Raw genomic sequence first — 20,613 nt, forward strand, 5'->3', positions numbered from 1 at the left:
CCAGCAAGAAAAGAGTACTTTCTCTCTTGAATATCACTGTCTCGAATCCTTTCCCACCACATCTGACATTTCAAAATACCTCTGTATACTGTACACAAGTATTCTAGAGTATAACATGCAATTACTTCAGGAAATATGTAGTATTTTTAAAAGCAAAACCTTTTTTATTTGCAGTTGCATATTCAGTTCCTTCATTGTCCTTCTAAACATAAATGAAAATGTGAAAGTTATGCTTTATTGTACTTCTACCAATTTAACACAGCCAAAAAACTTAAGTCCTTTTCAGTCACATCTTGCAGAAGCATATTTCTCATATCTAATGGAAGGGACACTTAACATCTGTTCACTAATTTCACATATTCCTGGTCTTCTCCCTTGTTATCTCAGCTTGTCAACATCAGTCTCTGATTCAAGTCTGATGTTTATAGTCAGCTTCTGTGCCTTTTTTCTGTTGCTCAATCATTTTACTTTGTAACAATGGAAAATATTTCACTGGCAAATACTGTGTATCGGTTTGCTATTGTGAGAAGAATGAAAAACAGAGTCCCCTTTAGCTTACTGGCTCATTCTTTTTAACACCTTTATTAAATTATCACATAAGACATAAGCATGCATAAATTAATGGGGGAAGTGTTTGACTTAATGGTTAAGATCTTTATCTCACATATATAAGGTACAGGGTTTGATTCTGACCTCTGTTATTAGCTAGGGTTGTAATAGTCTGTAGATTGGTAACCCAGTCTTTACCTTTGAACTCCAGTTGAATTCAGTGGCCATACTATTCCTTTATTGGGGGTCTTTGGGGGGGGGGTGGCATAATGGTTTAGGTATTTACCATACAGACACAAGGTGCAGGGTTTAATTCTCAAAAGGAATAATTAGCTAGGCTTAAAATGGCTGTTAGCCTGGTGCAAACCTATAAGAAAATGAAACAAACCACATTACCATTTAATGTATTTACATACACAATATATTACATTGTGTCTTTCTTTATAACTACTACATTTCAGTTCAACATTACATTTATTCCTCAGTTTCTGCCTTCCCTTAAACCTCACGCTTCCTCTTAAACATTATTCTGCATATGTTTTTCCTACAAGTTTTGTCTATTGCTATGTAATTTTTGCTCCTTTCCTTTTCTAGAGATCCCTTTTCTGGTTCTTTTATCTCTTCTGCATTATTCAGTAATTCAAATGCAGTTAGTTTAGATTTTGATTTCCATTGCTTAGTAGTCGTTTTCTAGGCAGCCAACAGAATTTATACCTGATAAGCCCTTAGTAAGTCTAAGCAAGTCAGGCCTTAATAAGTCTAAGCAAGTCAAATCCCATGTCCCAGATCAAAAGAATAATTTCATTAGTTAGTCAATTGCTCACCCAATTTTTCTGACAGAGTTTGTAAGGAATTTTTAAAATCTGCCAACTCATTACAATCCCAAAATATATGTTCCCCAGTTAACTCTTTCTTCCCCATCATACCTCCAATATGGCTGTTTATCTGAAGACAAATTGCTTGAAATGTGCTTGGTGGATAAAAATACATATGCAAACATTTCCAAGTAAAAAATCTAAAGTCTTCTGTCTCTCTTCCCAATCTTTTCTAATCTCCTCTAATTGATTCTTATAGTTATCTTGCAGTAGTTTATATGCCGTACTAATTATCCCATTTTTTGACAACATCTGTTCTGGATTTGAATAAAACTGTACCAGAAGTAGCCTTTTTCACTTAGTACTCCCCTAGCCCTTTCCTTTAATCTTTGCCTTTGCTTGTACTCTGATATCTATCTTTTGTAGGGAGGGCAGTCTTTAACCTGTAGTCCAAACTTCTTCTTGGCCTCATCCCGCTCTTTATCTTTCCCTTTCTTATTTGCTCCCAATACCTTGATTTCTTTGCCAGTTTTCTCCAGTAAACCCCAGCCTGCCTGGATCATTTTTTGCTGGCTAAACTTTTTTTTATTTCTTCCTTAGCTTGCTCTGCATCCAAAATGCCTTTGATCCTCCAGGAAAAATATTCTAAAGACGGTTTGATATAACATTTTGAATCTCACACCCACCTTATGATATCCCCTTATATCAAGTATAAACTCCCTTCTCTTCTGCTTGGTGTACAATGAGTAATCATTTTCCACAAACACTCTGGTGTCACCATTTTTAATTACTTTTCCATTCTTCCACAGTTTTGTCAAGAGCAATTCTTTCTGTTGGTATGGCTTCCTCTTTACTAATATAGGTCTTCTCTGCTTTCTCATGGCCAGATTTGAGACAGGCACACAAGGTAACCTTTCAATTAACAAATTCTGTTCTGGAATACAAGTCCATTTGCTTATTTGTACTTTTATAACATTAATGCATTGTATTCCTTCCAATTTTTATCTGCTATAACAGAAATAGCTCAACTTTACATTTATTTAATGGTTGTTTTTAAGAAGCCTCATATTCAGTCTTTCCTTCATTTCATCCTCTGATTTCTGCAGTTTTACCAACTCATATGAGTAACAGCTATTTAAAGTTTCTTCTGTTTTTCCAAGCTTTTGTCCTTTTATTTTTTATTTGACTTATTTTTCCTCTAAATTACTGGAGGCCATCTACTATACCAAAAATTAAACCTGAACTGCTTTTCCTGAATAGCTGCAATCCTCTTCGCAACTACATTTTCTTTCTCCTTTTCTTGTTTGTTTTCTTTAACTTTCTTCATATTTCTTCATTGCTGACGTCCAGGCAGTGTAGTGACTAACCAGTAACTAAACTATCCAAATTGTTTCTATATTTTTTGTAGCATTTTATTTTTTCACACTGACAGTACTGCAATCAACCTGCTGCTCACTGTGCAGCCATCTTAGAACTCCATTAAACTTATTCTTTTAACAAAAATCACAGTACTAAAGCAGATACCACATGTCAAGGTATAAATTGATGTGATAGCTTCTAAACTTTGTAACTGTAGGTGTGACCTCACAGAGGGAAAAAAAATGTATAAGCTCATATCACTTTGTAACAGATGGAACACTAATTCTAGCAGTTCACGTAAGAATTACAAAGTTGTACATTGTGACAAATGTTGATGGTGGAAACTTCTAGACTAGAACATACATAGCTGTTACTGACTGCTTGTAGTACTCATGTCTCAAAGCTCTACTGAAAGGTAATACCTCTCAAAGGTATACTTTTTGGAGATATCGTTTCTTATCTTTTAACTCATTTGCTTGACCAGTTGCCATTATCAGTTTGGTTTAAGATTGTCATAACTTACAACCATATGCATAATTTTAGCTTAAACATGTTATTTATTTTGCTGTTACAGCTTTGATACACAAAGGAATGGGCTGGTTTTTATCTATGATATGGCTGGTTCTAACTACACTCACTTTGAGCTGGAACTCAGTAAAAAGATTCTGAGCCTTTTGAAGGTAAGAACTGACTACGTATTATAGACTTTAGTTTTCTGCATCTGTACAGTGTCAAGTAGAGGATAAAGAACCAAATTGATTTAAATGCAAGCTGTATGGTATGGTATTTTATATATATATATATATATATATATATATATATATATATATATAAATAAATGTGTGTGTGTGTGTGTGTGTGTATATATATATATATATATATATATATATATATATATATATATATATATATATATATATATAATATCATATATTATGTCACTCTTTACTGGTTCTCACACATTATTACCAATGAAACAGTCATCTTAGGTGATGGCAGCATCAAATGTAGTACTTTCCCTTCAACCTTCATGGTGTCAAACAGCTTATTAATTCTCCTACTCACTGTAACAAATCTCTGGACACTACTCCCATTCTTGACTGGATTCTGGTCTCTGATCCTTGTAGCTACACTTCATTGGGAACCTTTCTTGAATCCCTTGGTGATCACTGTTCTATATATACTATCAGAAATATTGCTTACAATGTCATACAACAAGTGTACAGAAGTACTTCACAACGTTTAACCCTGAATCATTTTTAGCTGCTCTGAACTCATCTAAGTGAACTATTCTAAAAGCTTTGCCACAAGATAAGGTGGAAGAAAGGTTCAGTTCAACTTTAAGTATCCTAAACAGCCTTACACCAGTATGTAGAAAGAGTAAAATCGAAACCTTTCCCCTTGACAGACCAGAATAGACGTCTTATGCAAAATAGAGACAAGGTATGGGAAGAATGGCAGAAACTTAAAACTGCACAAAGCCTGCAGTTCTTTAAAGAACTTTGTAACCTTACCAAAAAAGCAAGTCAACCTTGATAAGAAACAGTACTATTCTGATTTATAAAATAACCATAGCTATAACCCAAACAATTCTGGTCATCCATTAAACAAATTTTACTCCGAAGAGCTAACAATGTCCTTAACACTTGTCCCAATAGCTCCCCCTTAGAAACAACCATAAAGTTTAATGTGTACTTCATTGACAGTATAGCTGCCCTCTTCCAGTTAATCCTTACCCAACTCCCCTGACTCTTGTCTAACCCCATCCTTTAATAACCCCCACCCTCACACTAAAACCAGTTACATCCTCCTTAAAAAAAGGTATTATCCAAACTTAAACCTTGCTCACCATCTGCAGATAACCTTCTTGCAGAATACCTCAGAATTGCTGCTAATGCCATTGTATATCTATTCTCCATCCTTATAAGCAGGTCAGTGTGGGAATCCTACATTCATACCATTTGGAAGAAATGCTGTATTATCCCTCTCCACAAAGGTGGCACTTCTAACATATCTAATTTCAGACCCACTGCCATCTTATCCTACCTCTCAAAAATATTGGAAAATGTGTTCTTAAACTATGCCACCATCTCTTAAAGGAACAGTTACTAACCAGTACTCGACAAGGTTTTAGATCTGCCCATAGCACTACAGCTGCCTTCTTGACTTTTTGCAGATAACATAAATAAAGCCAGCGATAGAGAAATAGTCATATTTTCATTAGAACTTGACTTATCAAAAGCTTTCAACAATGTGTCTCTTAAAAAAGTCCACAGTGAGTATCTCACAACTTACTCTTCAGTGGTTTAATAATTATTTGCCAGAACGCTACTAGATAGTCAAATGGAATTCTGCCCTTTCAACTTATGTGTCATTAAGTTGTCCCACAAGGCTCTATTATTGGTCCTCTTCTATTTTAAATCTTTGCAAACAATTTTCATACTTTTATACAACAAGCATCCCTTGTACAGTATGCAGACGATCCCACCAAACATAACTTTAAAATCACATCCCTAAACAAGACACTAATTGAAGTAGTGCCATTTAAAAAACTGCTGGGATTTACACTAGAGGACAACCTCAAGTCTCATATATGATCTCCACATACAAAACAATATAAAAAATAACTAGGAATGCTATATAGAGCCAAAAAATTCCTTACTACATACACCAGAGTCACTCTTGCCACTACATACCTACTCCCCTTCTCTGTTATATAGATGTTACTTGTAGTCAGTGTTGTAGTACTGATCCTTGCATCTTCCTGCCATACAGAAGCCTGTGACTGGCCCATTTCCCAGAGTCTTTTCATCATTCGAAACCAACGGACATCCACTGACTGATATTCAGACATCAGGGTATAAGAGGGTGTCCTTCAACCCCATCTTCAGTTCCTTCTAGCTATACAGCCTGATGCACTTCTGTGTTTATGCTCTCAGTCCATTGTCTGGTTCATTTTTCTCCAGAATTTCTAACAAATGATTTTCAGATAAGTACCCCACTGGGGAATTTTTTCTTTTGATTTTTGCTCCCACATTAAGACTTTCATATTTTTGTCTGTTTTGTTTAGGGCCTCAACATGGTACGTCCAGTTGTCAGGATTGTGCTACCCTTAGAGCTAAAACCCTTAAACTTAGGGCTGAAATCCTCACAGCACACATGGAGTCCTCAGACCCATTTCCTGACACTTCTCTACCTTCCTTACTTTCAAGTGCTACTTAAACTAAGACTCCAAAAGACAAAAAGCCTAAAGAAAAGGGCTCCTCACACTTTAGCGATCTTTCTTTGTCTTTGTCTAAGTCGACTGACAGTTCTATTGAGCTGCTTTGGCAGCTCCCAGGTCTGAGCCCTTTAGCATGACCCCTTGCGAGGCAGCCATGGCAGCAGGCCCCTTGACTTTGCTGTCTTTGACATCAGTGTTGGTTAAGTCTGAGATTGCTTTGCAAGCCTCAACTACAGATGTCCCGACATCGGTTACCAAGGGTGATGTTTCATCTTCCATGGTTGTTCTGCAGGAGCACAGGCTATTAACTTGGACCAGGGTCACTCGACTGCAAACTGAATCCTCTCTTAGTAAATTGACACCTAAACCAAAGAGACTAGTCACCCCACCTCAGCCTATGCCCCGGTTGTCTGCTGTTACAACCTAGGTCAAAACTCAGGATAGCCTTAAAATTTCCCTGGAATTCATAGCCTTTATGAAATCATGGGAGTCTAGCCAAGCTTTACAGACCTCCTCTGTAGCCTCTCCCAGTAAAAGACCAAGAGATGTCTCCTTTCAAGAGGAATCTGATTCTTCAGGATCTGAGGATGAGAAAGAATTATCTTATTCTGAACACCTCCTCTCCTCAGTCCTGTCCTGATTCTGACTCAGATGGTACCCTCTCTTGTACTTCTCCCCCAGAAGATTTATCCTATAGGGATACATTAGATAAGATGAAGTGGGGTTTCATTAATAAAACAAGGAACTGTCTCAGGCCTAAACTCATTACAAACAGATATAAAGCCTGCCAGACCACTAGTTATTCCCCCAGTCCATGTGACATTACATAATGTCTTAAAATACATCTCTCTATAACCAGATTGTCTGCCTCCTGCTCCAAGGAATTCCTATTGTTTTTATAGAGTGCTTGAGACTCAAACATCTTTACAAAAGCTCACAATCTTATCCCTAGTGTGTACTAAAGCTACTAAGGATGTATCTAAGCCTGCTGCTGGATATCCCCTGCCTAATGACAAGGAAGTTGGACTACTAGACAGGTTTGAGAAGAAGACTATGAAAGTGGACAGGCCCAGCATGATCCTAGTGGCCCCCTTCTGGCTGAGATCACTGTTTCTCCCAACTCCTGACAGCGAGGGGAGATTCTGCACCCTACCACAGGAAGTAGCTCTCCTCATCCAAGTCAAGGGATCTGTCTTCCACTTTTCACCTAGCCACCCTGAGGTTATCAGCCTAAATGATTGGGTTTTGATACCAAGGAATGCATGCTATCCCAAGGAAGTGCTTTCCATTCTAAGGGAAGCAAGAATGTCCAATGCTAGGAAATTATACCCAGCAAAATGGAAAAGACTTTCAACCTGTCAAGGACTTTCCTATTGCAGCATTAGGGTACATGTATCTGCCATATCAGCTTGCCTGCACAGTGCCCACACACACACACACACACACACACACACACACACATGTATATACCTATTAATAAATAAAACTCAAAATATTTTTATCTAAACAAATTATAACAAAAAAAATATTACCTATGTACGCAATCAAAAAAGCAGGTTAGTAAAGCCAGCTGTGTCATCAGTATTCATTAAGTCCTGGTTTAAAGAGTGTTCCTGAATTAATAATCCACTGCCTCTATTTTTGGGACAAAATTTTATGTTTGGATGTAGTAGATAACCCCTCGCCTATTATCATATCAGTGCCCACAAAAATAAAATGTGCTGTAGTATGTTCCAACATATCTTTGTATAAAGTACTTCTGGGGCGTTTACAATTGATATCAATCAAATGCACTGCTATTCTCTGTTTTAAGGATCTTGACATCTGACCAACACAGAATGCTCCACATTGTTTTCCCCAAATTAAGGGGAAACCAGTGGAACAGGAAGCAATTGTTCAGGTGCCGTATCAAGATATTTTGGAGCCTTCCACAGGAAACCAGTATAAATGTTCACTTGAAGCTAGACAGCAAGAAAAGGAACAGGAAACTGTGGAAACTCTGATGCAGTCAATGTTGAGGAGTGATAGGACAGTGAGTGTCCTTATGACAGAGCAACAGATGACGTACTACTGAAAAAAATGAACAAACGAATGAATTCCAAATGACCAGGATGCAACAAGATACCAGAATGAAATAAAATATAAATACAAAATTTAATGAAGCGCTTTACGTCCCACTCACTGGTGGGACTTCATCAGACATAAAAAATACTAAGAAAGGTAGATGTGATTAAAGCAATGCACAGTATTAGAACCGACCAGGATCATCATGCACTATCGCAAATAAACAAAAAATTTCAGCACAGGCAGAAAAACTTAGAAGATACACAGATAAGAAAAAGGGAAAAGTACAAAATAAGCAATTCAATGATGACCCAAAAAGTTTTACAGAAAATTGGGAAATAAGGTAAAAGGAATTGAAAGACCGCCAGAAAAAGAGGAAGTAGATACACTTTGGAGAAGTATCTATGAAGATACTGTGGAACATAACAAATATGCTAAATGGATAGAAGAAGTAAAAGAAAGAATGAGAAGTCTAAAGGTGCAGGATACGAAATGGGATGAAGTAACAGCCAGAGAGATTGAAACAAAGTTGAGAAAAGCCTCTAACTGGAAAACCCCAGGCCCAGATGCAGTATCTAACTTTTGCTTAAAAGTATTAACATTTTTGCACAAGGATTTAGCCATGAGTAAGAACTATTTATATGCCCACCCCAAACAAGACACCACACTGGCTAACAACAGGCAAACATTGCTCTTACTTAAGAGTGAACCTGCAAGCTGCCCTAAAAAATTATAGACCAATAACTTGCCTTCCGATGACGTATAAACTTTACACGGGAATTGACGCCGACAGAGTTTATAGTCATTTAGAAGAAAACTCAATTATGGCAGTAGAACAAAAGGGCAATAAAAGAAAGTCATATGGAACAAAGGATCATTTGTTGTTAAATAAAGTTATAGTAGAGAACTATAAAAAGGGGAAGAATCTAAGTATGGCATGGATTGACTTACAAAAAAGCATTTGATAGTATCCCACATTCATGGATAAGAGTACTTAATAATGTATGAGATACACCCTACACTGATTGACTGCATTACAGTAACCATGAAACAGTGGCAGACCACTTTGTAATTAAGCCATGATAAAGGACAGATTATTATCCCAGGGATCAAAATTCAAAGGGGGATATTACAGGGTGACTCTCTGTCACCATTGCTATTCTGCCTTGCCATTAATCCATTAAGCTGTTTACTCAACAACTTAGACCATGGCTACAATTTGGCTTCTAGAAAACAACAAAGTCTAATGACTTCTCATCTTCTCTTTGCTGATGATTTAAAACTGTATAGCTCATCAGATGAGGAACTGAAAGCACAGCTGCAGGTTGTCAAAAATTTTCAGATGATGTTAGAATGTCATTTGGTCTTGATAAATAAGCAAAAGCAACCTTTAAAGCAGGAAAACTGCAGCACCAGAAAAACATCAGTTTGGGACAAGAATGTGATATAAAAGAACTTGAGCAAGAGGGAGTGTATAAATACTTGGGAACTGATGAAGGATCAGCAATAAAACATGAACAAATGCACATAAAGCTCAGTAAGGAATACTTCAGAAGGCTTAAATTAATCCTGAGAATAAAATTGACATCTAGGAACAAGATCCAAGCCATAAATCAATTTTCTCTTCCTGTCCTAACGTACAGTTTTGGAGTGATTGACTGGCCCCCAAAAGTGTTGGATAGATTAGATATTAAAACAAGAAGGATGCTTCATGCTTACCAAATGATTTATAAAAATCAGTGTATACCAAGGTTATATATTCCCAGTTCCGAAGGAGGGATGGGCCTCCTTGAAATTGATAACATGTATAGATCTGCAGTCATGGGACTCCACACATATCTACTGACCTCACAAGATCCAAATGTAGTGAAGGTTTTGAAACGTGGAGAATAAGTCTAAGGTGACTTCTCTACTTAATTTAGCTGAAGCATATCAGCGTCAAGCAGGAATTGAAATCAAACTAGAAGTAGATAAAAAAACAGGCAGCAACTGAATGTGCCAAAAAACAAAAGAAAGAATATAAGGCGAAGGACCAGATGAGAAGGCAAGAAATGTGGAAAAAGCATAAATGTAGTTGCAAGTACAGAAAACTTCTGTAAGAGCCTCATGTTGATCAAGAACGAACGCCGGAATGGTTAAGGAGAGGCGAATTCAAACCAAGAAATGAAAGGTTAATATTGGCAGCCCAAGATAGTGGGCTACATATACCCTGGTTTACAAAGTCCATTGAACATGTGGAAGAAACAGACAAATGTAGGTTTTGTAAAACCGAATTGGGAACAGTCACATACCTTGTTGCTGGATTTAACACAGTAATGACAGAAGGACTGTATACTGAAAGGCATAACAATGTGGCATGACTGTTGCACTGGGGATTGTGCAAACGTTATGATATCGAAGTGGCTGAAAAACACTGGAGCATGAGTTACAAAGCATCATAGAAAATGTTGAAGTTTATATCACATGGATTACCCTTTACCAACAGTTCAAAAGATAGATACTAGAAAACCGGATATAGTGGTCCAAGAAAAGACAAAAGAAGCAATGATCATTGAAATCATCACACCCAGTGACTATAGTGTCTTGCATACGGAGAGACACAAAGTCATAAAATACCAGGATCTGCAGGCAGAAACAAGAGCAATGTGGAAGAAAGATACCTAGACAGTACCAATAGTTGTAGGAGCAATGGGTCTTATAAAAAAGAATTTACAGTCATATTTAGATATGTTACCAATACATGTAACACTGTGCGAATTGCAGGAGTCATTACTGGTCACATTCCAGGTGCTGCGAAGAGCACTTTTGGCTGACATCAAAGATTGAAGAAATACTAATTTCATGAACTTCAATCATATTTCGACTTAGGAATGGAGTCCATTCCCGTCATGGTATTAGAAACCCAAAAGATTTGGAGAAATTAGAAAAGTCAGACTGCCATGTAGATAAACCCATTCAATAGTGCAAAGTGATCAGATGTCTAATATCCTATACCTTCGGGGTATTCACCGAAGTGAAAAACTTGATTCTCAAAACTGTCTTACAGTAAGTACAGTTACCACAGAACATGCTTCCAGTTGATCTAATAGTTTTCATTTTATTTAGATCAATCACCTCTCTTTTAAATGCTGAAAAATATCCACCCAAGCTTTTATCCCTACGGTAACGGTAATGGCAAAAATCATCCAAACATTGTTCAAAAAATGGATCTGTCTTCAAGAGGTACCAATGTTTATTAATTACCTCCTTAATTTTAAATGTACTTCTCCTGTATGTGGTAATTAATCTAGGTACAGATCCCTTTCGATTATTTTCAACATCATCATCAGAACAGAATTCCAACAGGACTTCCCTTTGCCGATTAGTAGCTTTATTTAAAGCCTGGCTTACTACTTTTCTATCATAGCTTCTCATAACGAATCTACTCTGCATTTTAGAGGCTTCCAAATTAAACTTATCTTCAGAACTACAAATTCGTCTTGACCTCAAAAATTGTGACATAGGTATGTTTTTAATTACATGGTTAGGGTGACAACTAGAAGCATGCAACAAGGAATTCTTAATAAACAGGTTGCGATAGAGACTCGTTGCCATGGTAGCATCTGTAAGTTTAGTGACATTAACATCTAAGAAGTCAACGCTGAACAAATCAGTTTTCCCAATGAACACCAGACCGAACTCATTAGAAGTGAGATATTCTACAAATGCTCCCTGTGCATCAATAGAACCACACCAAACACATCAGTGGTCATGTAGATAGCAGGACCACATATGCTGATATGCTTTGAATAGATATACATAATGTGTACGTATATATATGTGTGTGTGTGTATATGTATGTATGTATGTATGTGTGTGTGTGTGTGTGTGTGTGTGTGTGTGTGTATATATATATATATATATATATATGTGTGTGTGTGTGTGTTTGTGTATATATATATATATATATATATATATATATATATATGTACATATATATATATATATATATATATATATATATGTGTGTGTGTGTGTAGATTCACTTTGAATCATCGAATGTTCAGAACATCGATGTTCTGATCATCGAGACCAGAACATAGATGTTCAGAACATCGAAGGTTCAAAATGAACCAAAAAACTCACAAAAAGTATGTTATGCAGGGGGGGCTTCGCCCCCTGCACCCCCCCATGTGGAGAGCTGTGCCATACACAACCCCCCTACTTTAATATTCCAACTCCGTGATTGCACTACAGTGGGGTAAGGGAAATCTCCCATTTATTGCTATATGCGGTAGGGCTAAACGGGAGATTTTCCGTACCCCACCTGCAATGCCAGCACTCAGATGGCACGCACACATACACACAGACACACACACACACACACACACACACACACACACACACACACACACAAAACCCTGCCCTGCATATACACCCAACATTCTACAGTCTCACTTACCTGGCACTTCCACTTTAAACTTTCAATGTTCTGAACATCGATGTTCTGAACATTCGATGATTTAAAGTGGAACTATATATATATATTTATATATATATATATATATATATATATATATATATATATATATACATACACACACACACACACACACACACACACACACACACACACCTATGTATATATGCAAACAGAAACTTCTTGGACTTTGCAAATCATCTACCAGGTTTTCAACAAACTAGACTGTACAATCGATACATAAATGACATCTTTTTTATGTGGCTGCGTACCTGAAAGTATCAACTGTGTTTCATCAAGTCCCTTTTGGAAAGCATTCCTTTCCTCAATTTTAAAATTTCAGGATGTGGCAAGGTAGTTCAGTTTTTGAACACTGAAATCACTCTCAACATGGGTAATCTTTCTTGGGAATTTAATATTTTCAGAAAAAAGATTTATAACAATTATTTAGATTTTAGAAGCCAGCATCCATTTTTTTATGAAGAAAAATATTGTAAGGGAGGAATTCATTAGATATTCCCATATTATTAGTAGGAATGACATCTTTATTCAGGAAAGCAGAGTTCTCTGCAGTCTTTTTGTGAATAGAAATTATCAACGGCCGTTGTTGGAGTATCTTTATGGAATTGAATGGCTTACGCAACTCTTAGGTTCCGACCAATACTCTAGTTTGGGTTTCAGCAAGCACCCATTCAGCAAACACCCAATCAATGTACTGGTTTAGACCGAGCCTTCTGGTCTTCCAGTCAAAGTTCTGCATTGAACCAAACTCCCTTGCAGACCTATCAGGATAGTACTGTAGTTCAGACCCTTAGTTTTCCACTTCCTGTTTGCTTTGACCAGAAACCAGTTAGAGACATTATTTCTAAAAACTGGGACATTATACATAGCAGGGAATTAACCTCAGTATTAGGAAATGCACTGACTTTCTCACACAAGAGAACTAAATCATTGTGGGTCTCATTTGAACATTCGGATGCACCATATTTGTTTGAAAATTCTAATGACACTGATAAACCTTCAGAAATGTTCACCAGTGGCTCGTGCATGGTTTGCAGTTTTATCTACACTGGCTCAAACTGTCTTTTTCAGCACTGCAATTATACAGTGGTTTTCCATAGATTTTTTTTTTTAACTGTCATAGCATCAGTGTGGTTTATACAGGGGTTTGTGTTACCTGCCACAGTTTTTATGTAGGAAAGCCATCAAGGAAATTGTCAAACCATATCAAAGAACACTGTTCAGCCATACATAATAGAGAGACAAATAATGCTTTACATAAACACAGTCAAGAATGCACAGGATTCCAGAAATTTGTATTTCTAGTTTCAGAACAGGTTGATTTATTTTATGGAGATGTGGATACTTTACTGGAGTTTTGTGGGTTAAAGTGGCAGTTCTTCCTCAATGCAGAGGTTTTCCCAGGACTGAAAGAAACTCTAATTAAGTATCCTTAGCTGTAGTTGAGGTAACTCCCTCACCACTATTTTTTCAAAGACTGTACAGGTTCACTAAAATAATTAACTGATTCTCTGTAACATTTTATTACTTCTTGACTTGCCTTAACTCAAAGGTTGAGTTTATCATTTACAGCTGATTTACATTTTTTCACATTTTATTGACTGCTTACTTTGCACCAACACTGATGTTTAAGGTACTGTTTACCATTTGCATACTCAGTTCTAAAAATGTTTTTCCGAATAAGTTCTTGTCACCATTAAAGAATGAAAAGCACTCAACACCTGTTCTGCTCTGGTTTTTCTTATTTGCATACTCAAAGAAGTTTTTGTTTGCATGTTGATTGCAGATTTATATATATATATATATATATATATATATATATATATATATATATATATACACACACACACACACACACACACACACACAAACATATATATACATACACACGTGTGTGTGTGTGTGTGTGTGTGTGTGTGTGTATATATATATATATATATATAAAAATCTGCGATCAACTAACTACATGCAAATGAAAACTTCTTTGACTGTTGCCAAGTCAAGATGTGCCATGCTGATAGACTCCTACCCAAGAAGACTGAATGCTGTAATTAAATCAAAAGGTGCTTCAACAAAGTAGTAGTTTAAAGGTGTGCACACTTATGCGACTAGCTTATTGTATGTTTTTTATTTTTTATATTTTTCCGCCTAACAGATTTGTTTGATTTTCAGTTGAATTGTACAGGTTATAAGTCATGTACGTTAAAGGTGGGAATAGTTTTGAAATTATTTATTGTGGTCTTTTTTTTAATATCACAAAAACCTGGCATTTTAACAGGGGTGTGTACACTTTTTATATCCACTGTTTATATATAACTTCTATGTACATATATGTGTGTGTGTGTGTGTGTGTGTGTGTGTGTGTGTGTGCGCGTGTAGATATATATATATATATATATATATATATGGGTCTACTTCTAAATTTCAGGATACTGAAAGACCACCTTTCAATATCTCGAGATCGAAATACCAAACACCCACTATACCTAAATATTACAAAACCGTATGTCACTATACCAAAAATTCAAAATACCGAATTTTCAGCAAGTTACATTCAGTTGTGTAATATAATATCCACCACAACATTAGAAACACCACCTCCTCCCTAAACCTTTACTAAAACACCAAACACACACACCTACAAAACCTATGTATAAGAAGGGGGGCAAGCCCCCCTGCTCCCCCCACACCCCCACTACTTATATATACCAACTCTGAAGTCGCACTACCATGGAAGGCGCAAAGAAACTACCGCTAAGCACCCCACACTTACTGCGCACACAATCACACATGCGCGTGTAAAACACTCCCTACTACACATTCAAAAAACATATCGCCTTCAACAGTAACACACTCACCCATCTAACCCAACCAACTCCCAAAACTTCCCACAACACTACCCTACCCAAACCCTTTAAACACTAACAACTTACCTGAATCTCCATACATAGCTACACATCGTCTGCCATATCTCACTCCCAAACCACAGTGCACCGCAAACACAAATCACAACACACCGCCCCAACAGCCGATTTGGAAATGTTACACTCAGTAAAGTGCAGTTTTGGTTAACTGCAGTTTCGATATTTTAGTTTAGAGATACTGAAAGTCGATCTTTCAGTATTTTGCGATTTAGAATGGATCCTATATTATATGTATATATATATATATATATATATATATATATGTGTGTGTGTGTGTGTGTGTGTGTGTGTGTGTGTGTATATATGCGGACGGCACAGTGATGTAGTGGTATTGTTGTCACCTCACAACAAGAGGTTCTCAGGTTTGATTCTCTCTGGAGTGCCTTCTGTGCGAAGTCTGCATGTCCTCCCTGTGTTCGGGTGGCTTTCCTCCGGGTGCTGCGGTTTCCACCCACGTTTCAAAGACATGCATCTGGAGCGTTTCTCCGTGGGTCTCCACTGAATATTGGCTTTGTTCCAAGTCTGACTTTCTCGGAAAACAAATGTTAAATAAAATAAAAAAATTGTGTGTGTGTGTGTATGTACATATATATATATATATATATATATATGTGTGTGTGTGTGTGTGTGTGTGTGTGTGTGTGTGTGTGTGTGTGTGTATGTATGTATATATGTATGCATGTATCTGTATATTTATATATGTGTTTATATATCACAAAAACCCCTTTTAAAATGCCAGGTTTTTGTGATATAAAAAAATGAGAACAAAATAAATAATTTCAAAACTTTTCCCACCTTTAATGTGACCTATAACCTGTACAATTAATTTGAAAAATAAACAAATTTGTTAGGGGGAAAAATATTAAAAAAAAAAAAACGTACAATAAGCTGCTTGTATAAGTGTGCACACCCTTAAACTAATACGTTGTTGAAGCACCTTTTGATTTAATTACAGCTTTCAGTCTTATTGGGTAGGAGTCTATCAGCATGGCACATCTTCACTTGGCAATGTTTGCCCAATCTTCCTTGCAAAAGTGCTCCAAATCTGTCAGATTGCGAGGGCATCTCGTGTGCACGGCCCTCTTCAGGTCACCCCACAGATTTTCTATTGGATTTAGGTCTGGGCTCTGGCTGGGCCATTCCAAAACTTTAATTTTCTTCTGGTGAAGCCATTCTTTTTGTTTTATTTATTTATTTTATTTATTTATTTAACATTTGTTGACCGGGAAAGTCCAACTAGGTTCCACAGATCCTGTTTTCAGTGGAGGCCTGGGGAGAAATGCTCCGGAAGCATGTCTTTAGAGTGTGGGAGGAAGCCGGAGTACCCGGAGGAAACCCACGCGAACACAGGGAGAACATGCAAACTCCATACAGAAGGCACCCCAGCCGAGAATCGAACCGAAGAACCTCTTACTGTGAGGTGACAGCATTAACCGCTGCACCACTGCGCCGCCCAAATTTTGTTGATTTATATGTTTGCTTGGGGTCATTGTCATGTTGAAAAGTGAAATTCCTCTTCAATTTCAGCTTTCTAGCAGATGCCTGAAGGTTTTGGGCCAAAAGTGACTGGTATTTGGAACTGTTCATAATTCCCTCCACCTTGACTAAAGCCCCAGTTCCAGCTGAAGAAATACAACCCCAAAGCATGATACTGCCTACGCCATGCTTCACCGTGGGTATGGTGTTCTTTTGGTAATGCAAAGTGTTGTTATTGCGCCAAACGTACCTTTTGGAATTCTGGCAAAAAGTTCAACCTTGGTCTCATCAGACCATAACACATTTTCCCACATGCTTGTCCAGAGACTTGATGTATTGTTTTGCAGATTTTAGCTGGGCCTGGATGTTTTTCTTTGTAAGAAAAGGCTTCTGTCTTACAATCTTACCCCATAGCATATGGAGAATACAGCAGATTGTTGTCACATGTAGTACACAACCAGTACTTGCCAGAAATTCTTACGACTCCTTCGTTGTTGCTGTAGGTCTCTTGGCAGCCTCCATGATCAGTTTTGTCTTGTCTTTTCATCAATTTTTGAGGTACGTCCAGTTCTTTGCATAACTGTTGTCCCATATTTTCTCCACTTTTTGATGACTGTCTTCACTGTCTTCCATGGTATATCCAATGCTGTGGAAATTTTTTTGTATCCTTCTCCTGACTGATACCTTTCAATAATGAGATCCTTTTGATGCTTTGTAAACTCTCTGCAAGCCATGGCTTTTGCTGTAGCAGGCAGCTGAGTAAATGTCAGGAAAATCCTACTAGGACAGCTGAACTTTATTTGGGGTTAATCAGAGTCTCTTTAATTGATGCCAGGTGTGTACCCAGGAAGATTGAATGCTGCAATTAAATTAAAAGGTCCTTCAACAAAGTATTAGTTTAAGGGTGTGCACACTTATGCAACCAGCTTATTGTACGTTTTTTATTTTTTTTCCCCTAACACATTTGTTTGTTTTTCAATTGAATTGTAGAGGTTTTAGATCACATTTAAGGTGGGAAAAGTTTTGAAATGATTTATTGTGGTCTCATTTTTTTATATAAAAAGTCAATAGAATAAAAAACATCCACAGAGGCTATACACGGCAGGCTGCTGCTGGCACTGATACACCACTAAATAGTTCATACAAAATGGACGAAAACGCGGACTTCTATGAACAGTCCAATTTTATTAAAACAGTTAGCGCTTTCACCACAAAGGCTTCATCCGACTAAAACACAATAAATTTCCATGCATTTAAATAGTGAAGCATGTTCACCCATAGGTTAAAACAACTTCTGACATCATATACTGAAATTCAGATGCAGAACTCTAAAAACAAAACATTGCAAAAATAAAATGTAATCCACAAGCTCACTTAGAAATTACTTTAAAACATTCAAAGCACTAAAAAAATCATTAAAAATAGCTCAAATAATACATAACATAAGAATTAAAACAAGTAATGGCAAATTGGACTTAATGTCAAGATCACTAAACATATAAAACTGAACCTACACTTCAAAAAGAATGCCACAGTAGAGTATCATAGCAACTTAAAAATTCTGAGGCATAAAGACGTATGTGCAACCATGCACTATATACATAAAAAGTGAACACAAATGGCAAACACAACTGCAAGGTTCTAGAATCATAATGCCACTCCTTTATTAAAATCATTTCTTTCACAAGAAAGAAAGTGTAGTGACCAGTGAAATCACAAGCGATTACATACCGAAAATCATTATACTATTCAAATCATTAAATTGTTCCCTATTGAGCGGTGACACAGAAAAAGTGTTAAGCAAAGATATCATACATAACACTGAATACATTTATATTCATAAAATGTAATGAACAGGTGCTGAGTCTAAAGGACACAGGAACTAGTCATCCAGTTTGAATGAAAACAAACAAGGAAGAAGTCTGAAACTTCCCTTCATTTATATATAGTTAACCTTCTACTCCGAAGGACAGATTTGAGGGGAGCTTTGTCATTCAAGCCTGGTGTTCTATCAGCTCTACATCTGATCATCCATCTTAACTCGCACTCTTCTGTGTAAGTTTTAATGTCACCCCCCCTGCAGGCTAGGTTTAATGATTTGCATAACAAAAAACATAAAGGTGTGTGTAACTCCTAAAACATTGTTATGCTTAGCCAGAGCATTGGACTCTGTACCAATGCGTATATGATAAACATGTTCCCTAATACGCTCGCGGAGTCTCCTGTTGGTCTTGCCTATATAAAACGTCTCACAAGACACATATCTTGCGAGGTATACCACATGCTCACTCTGACAATTGGTAGATGTATGAAAAGTGAACACATGTCCTGTGACTGGATGTACAAATGTGCACCTTGTGTCTATATACCGACACTGTCCACAATGATTACAGGGTTTGGTGTTGTCATAATTTCGTAAACATATGGACATTCATACTATCTAAAGGGCGGTGGCATAAAATTTGTTTTAAATTCTTCCTATTCTTTAACAAATATTTGGGTCTGGAGCCTACTATCCCACCAATATTCTCATCTAAGAGAAGCATGTCCCAGTGTTTCTCAACAACATCCCTAATCCCACATATGTCTAAAGTAAAAAACATTGGCACTCTCAAGTGGCCTGTCCCTCCAAGATGTTGTATTGGGTCACCCAAATTATCATTATCAGAAAAATACGGACTTGCCCTGGATGTCCTCAATAGGTTAACCTCCATGATTGCTTTATCCACTTCTGAGTAACTACAATGTCTATTTATAAATCTCCTCCTAAGTTCAGTTAACTCCTTTTGATATCCTTCCTCAGTAGGGTTAAGTCTGGAGGCTCTCATAACCTGACCTCTAACTACATTGCCAAATATAAATGGAAGATGCATACTGTTCCTGTGTAGCAACGTGTTCCTATAACAAGCTTTTCTGTGGACTGCCGTGTTCAGTAAGCCACTGCTAAGTCTTTCTATATTGACATCCAAAAACGAAATACTGTGCCTAGAAGAGCTAACAGTGAAGCTAAGGAAATATGTGAACCCATTGACAGTTGAAACAAAATTGGAAAGTCTGACCTCATCTCCCTTCCAAATCAGGAAGAGGTCATCGACAAAAACGTTTGTAAAACCCAACATTTTGTTTAAATTCCTGAAGTGGGAACAACAGTTCCTCTTCCCAATTAGCCATCACTATGTTGGCGTAGCTGTTTGCACAAGATGTGCCCATAGCTACGCCATCATTTTGAATGTATGTTTGCCATCAAAAAGAAAAATGTTGTTGTGCAGAACAGTTTCTAAAAATAGTGTCAACAGATCTACAGCCTTACTACCTAGGTCAAAATGTGATAATAAATATTTGATGTATCTTAACAACCCCTACATCATTCGGTATTACTGTAAAGAGACTCTTAACATCCATTGTCACGAAGATGTAGGATTCATCATCTCTTAAACTTTTCATGTAGGTATACAAATCCAGTAGGAACTGTTTACTGTCCCTCAAAATAACCACATTCGCATCAACCACTGGCCTCAAGAAATATTCTAAATAGAGAACGGTTCGGTGACCCATCCCCGTCCTGCGGCTATAGGTCGTAGGGGTGGTTTAAGTAAGGACTTATGAACTTTAGGCAGTCCTTGAATTGTGGGTATCAAAGGGTTATTAACCCTTAAGAACTTAAACAAATCCAAACCAATGTCTTGACTTTTTAACAGATCATCCAACATATCATAAATTCTA

At 37.1% G+C, this 20,613-nt stretch overlaps 1 protein-coding gene across 2 annotated transcripts in view; it reads left to right on the top strand.

Annotated features, from left to right (window-relative positions):
• Positions 1 to 20,613, top strand: part of PTPN9 (protein tyrosine phosphatase non-receptor type 9) — a 2,029,980-nt gene that overhangs the window by 1,036,848 nt on the left and 972,519 nt on the right. For both annotated transcript variants that reach the window (XM_044077235.1, XM_044077236.1), the window contains exon 5: positions 3,298 to 3,403. In XM_044077235.1, coding sequence (XP_043933170.1) covers positions 3,298 to 3,403 — 106 coding nt within the window. The remainder of the gene's footprint in view (positions 1 to 3,297; positions 3,404 to 20,613) is intronic.

Source organism: Protopterus annectens, chromosome 7.part0 (assembly GCF_019279795.1).
Source record: "Protopterus annectens isolate FY-2018-M chromosome 7.part0, PAN1.0, whole genome shotgun sequence".
Taxonomy (NCBI): domain Eukaryota; kingdom Metazoa; phylum Chordata; order Ceratodontiformes; family Protopteridae; genus Protopterus; species Protopterus annectens.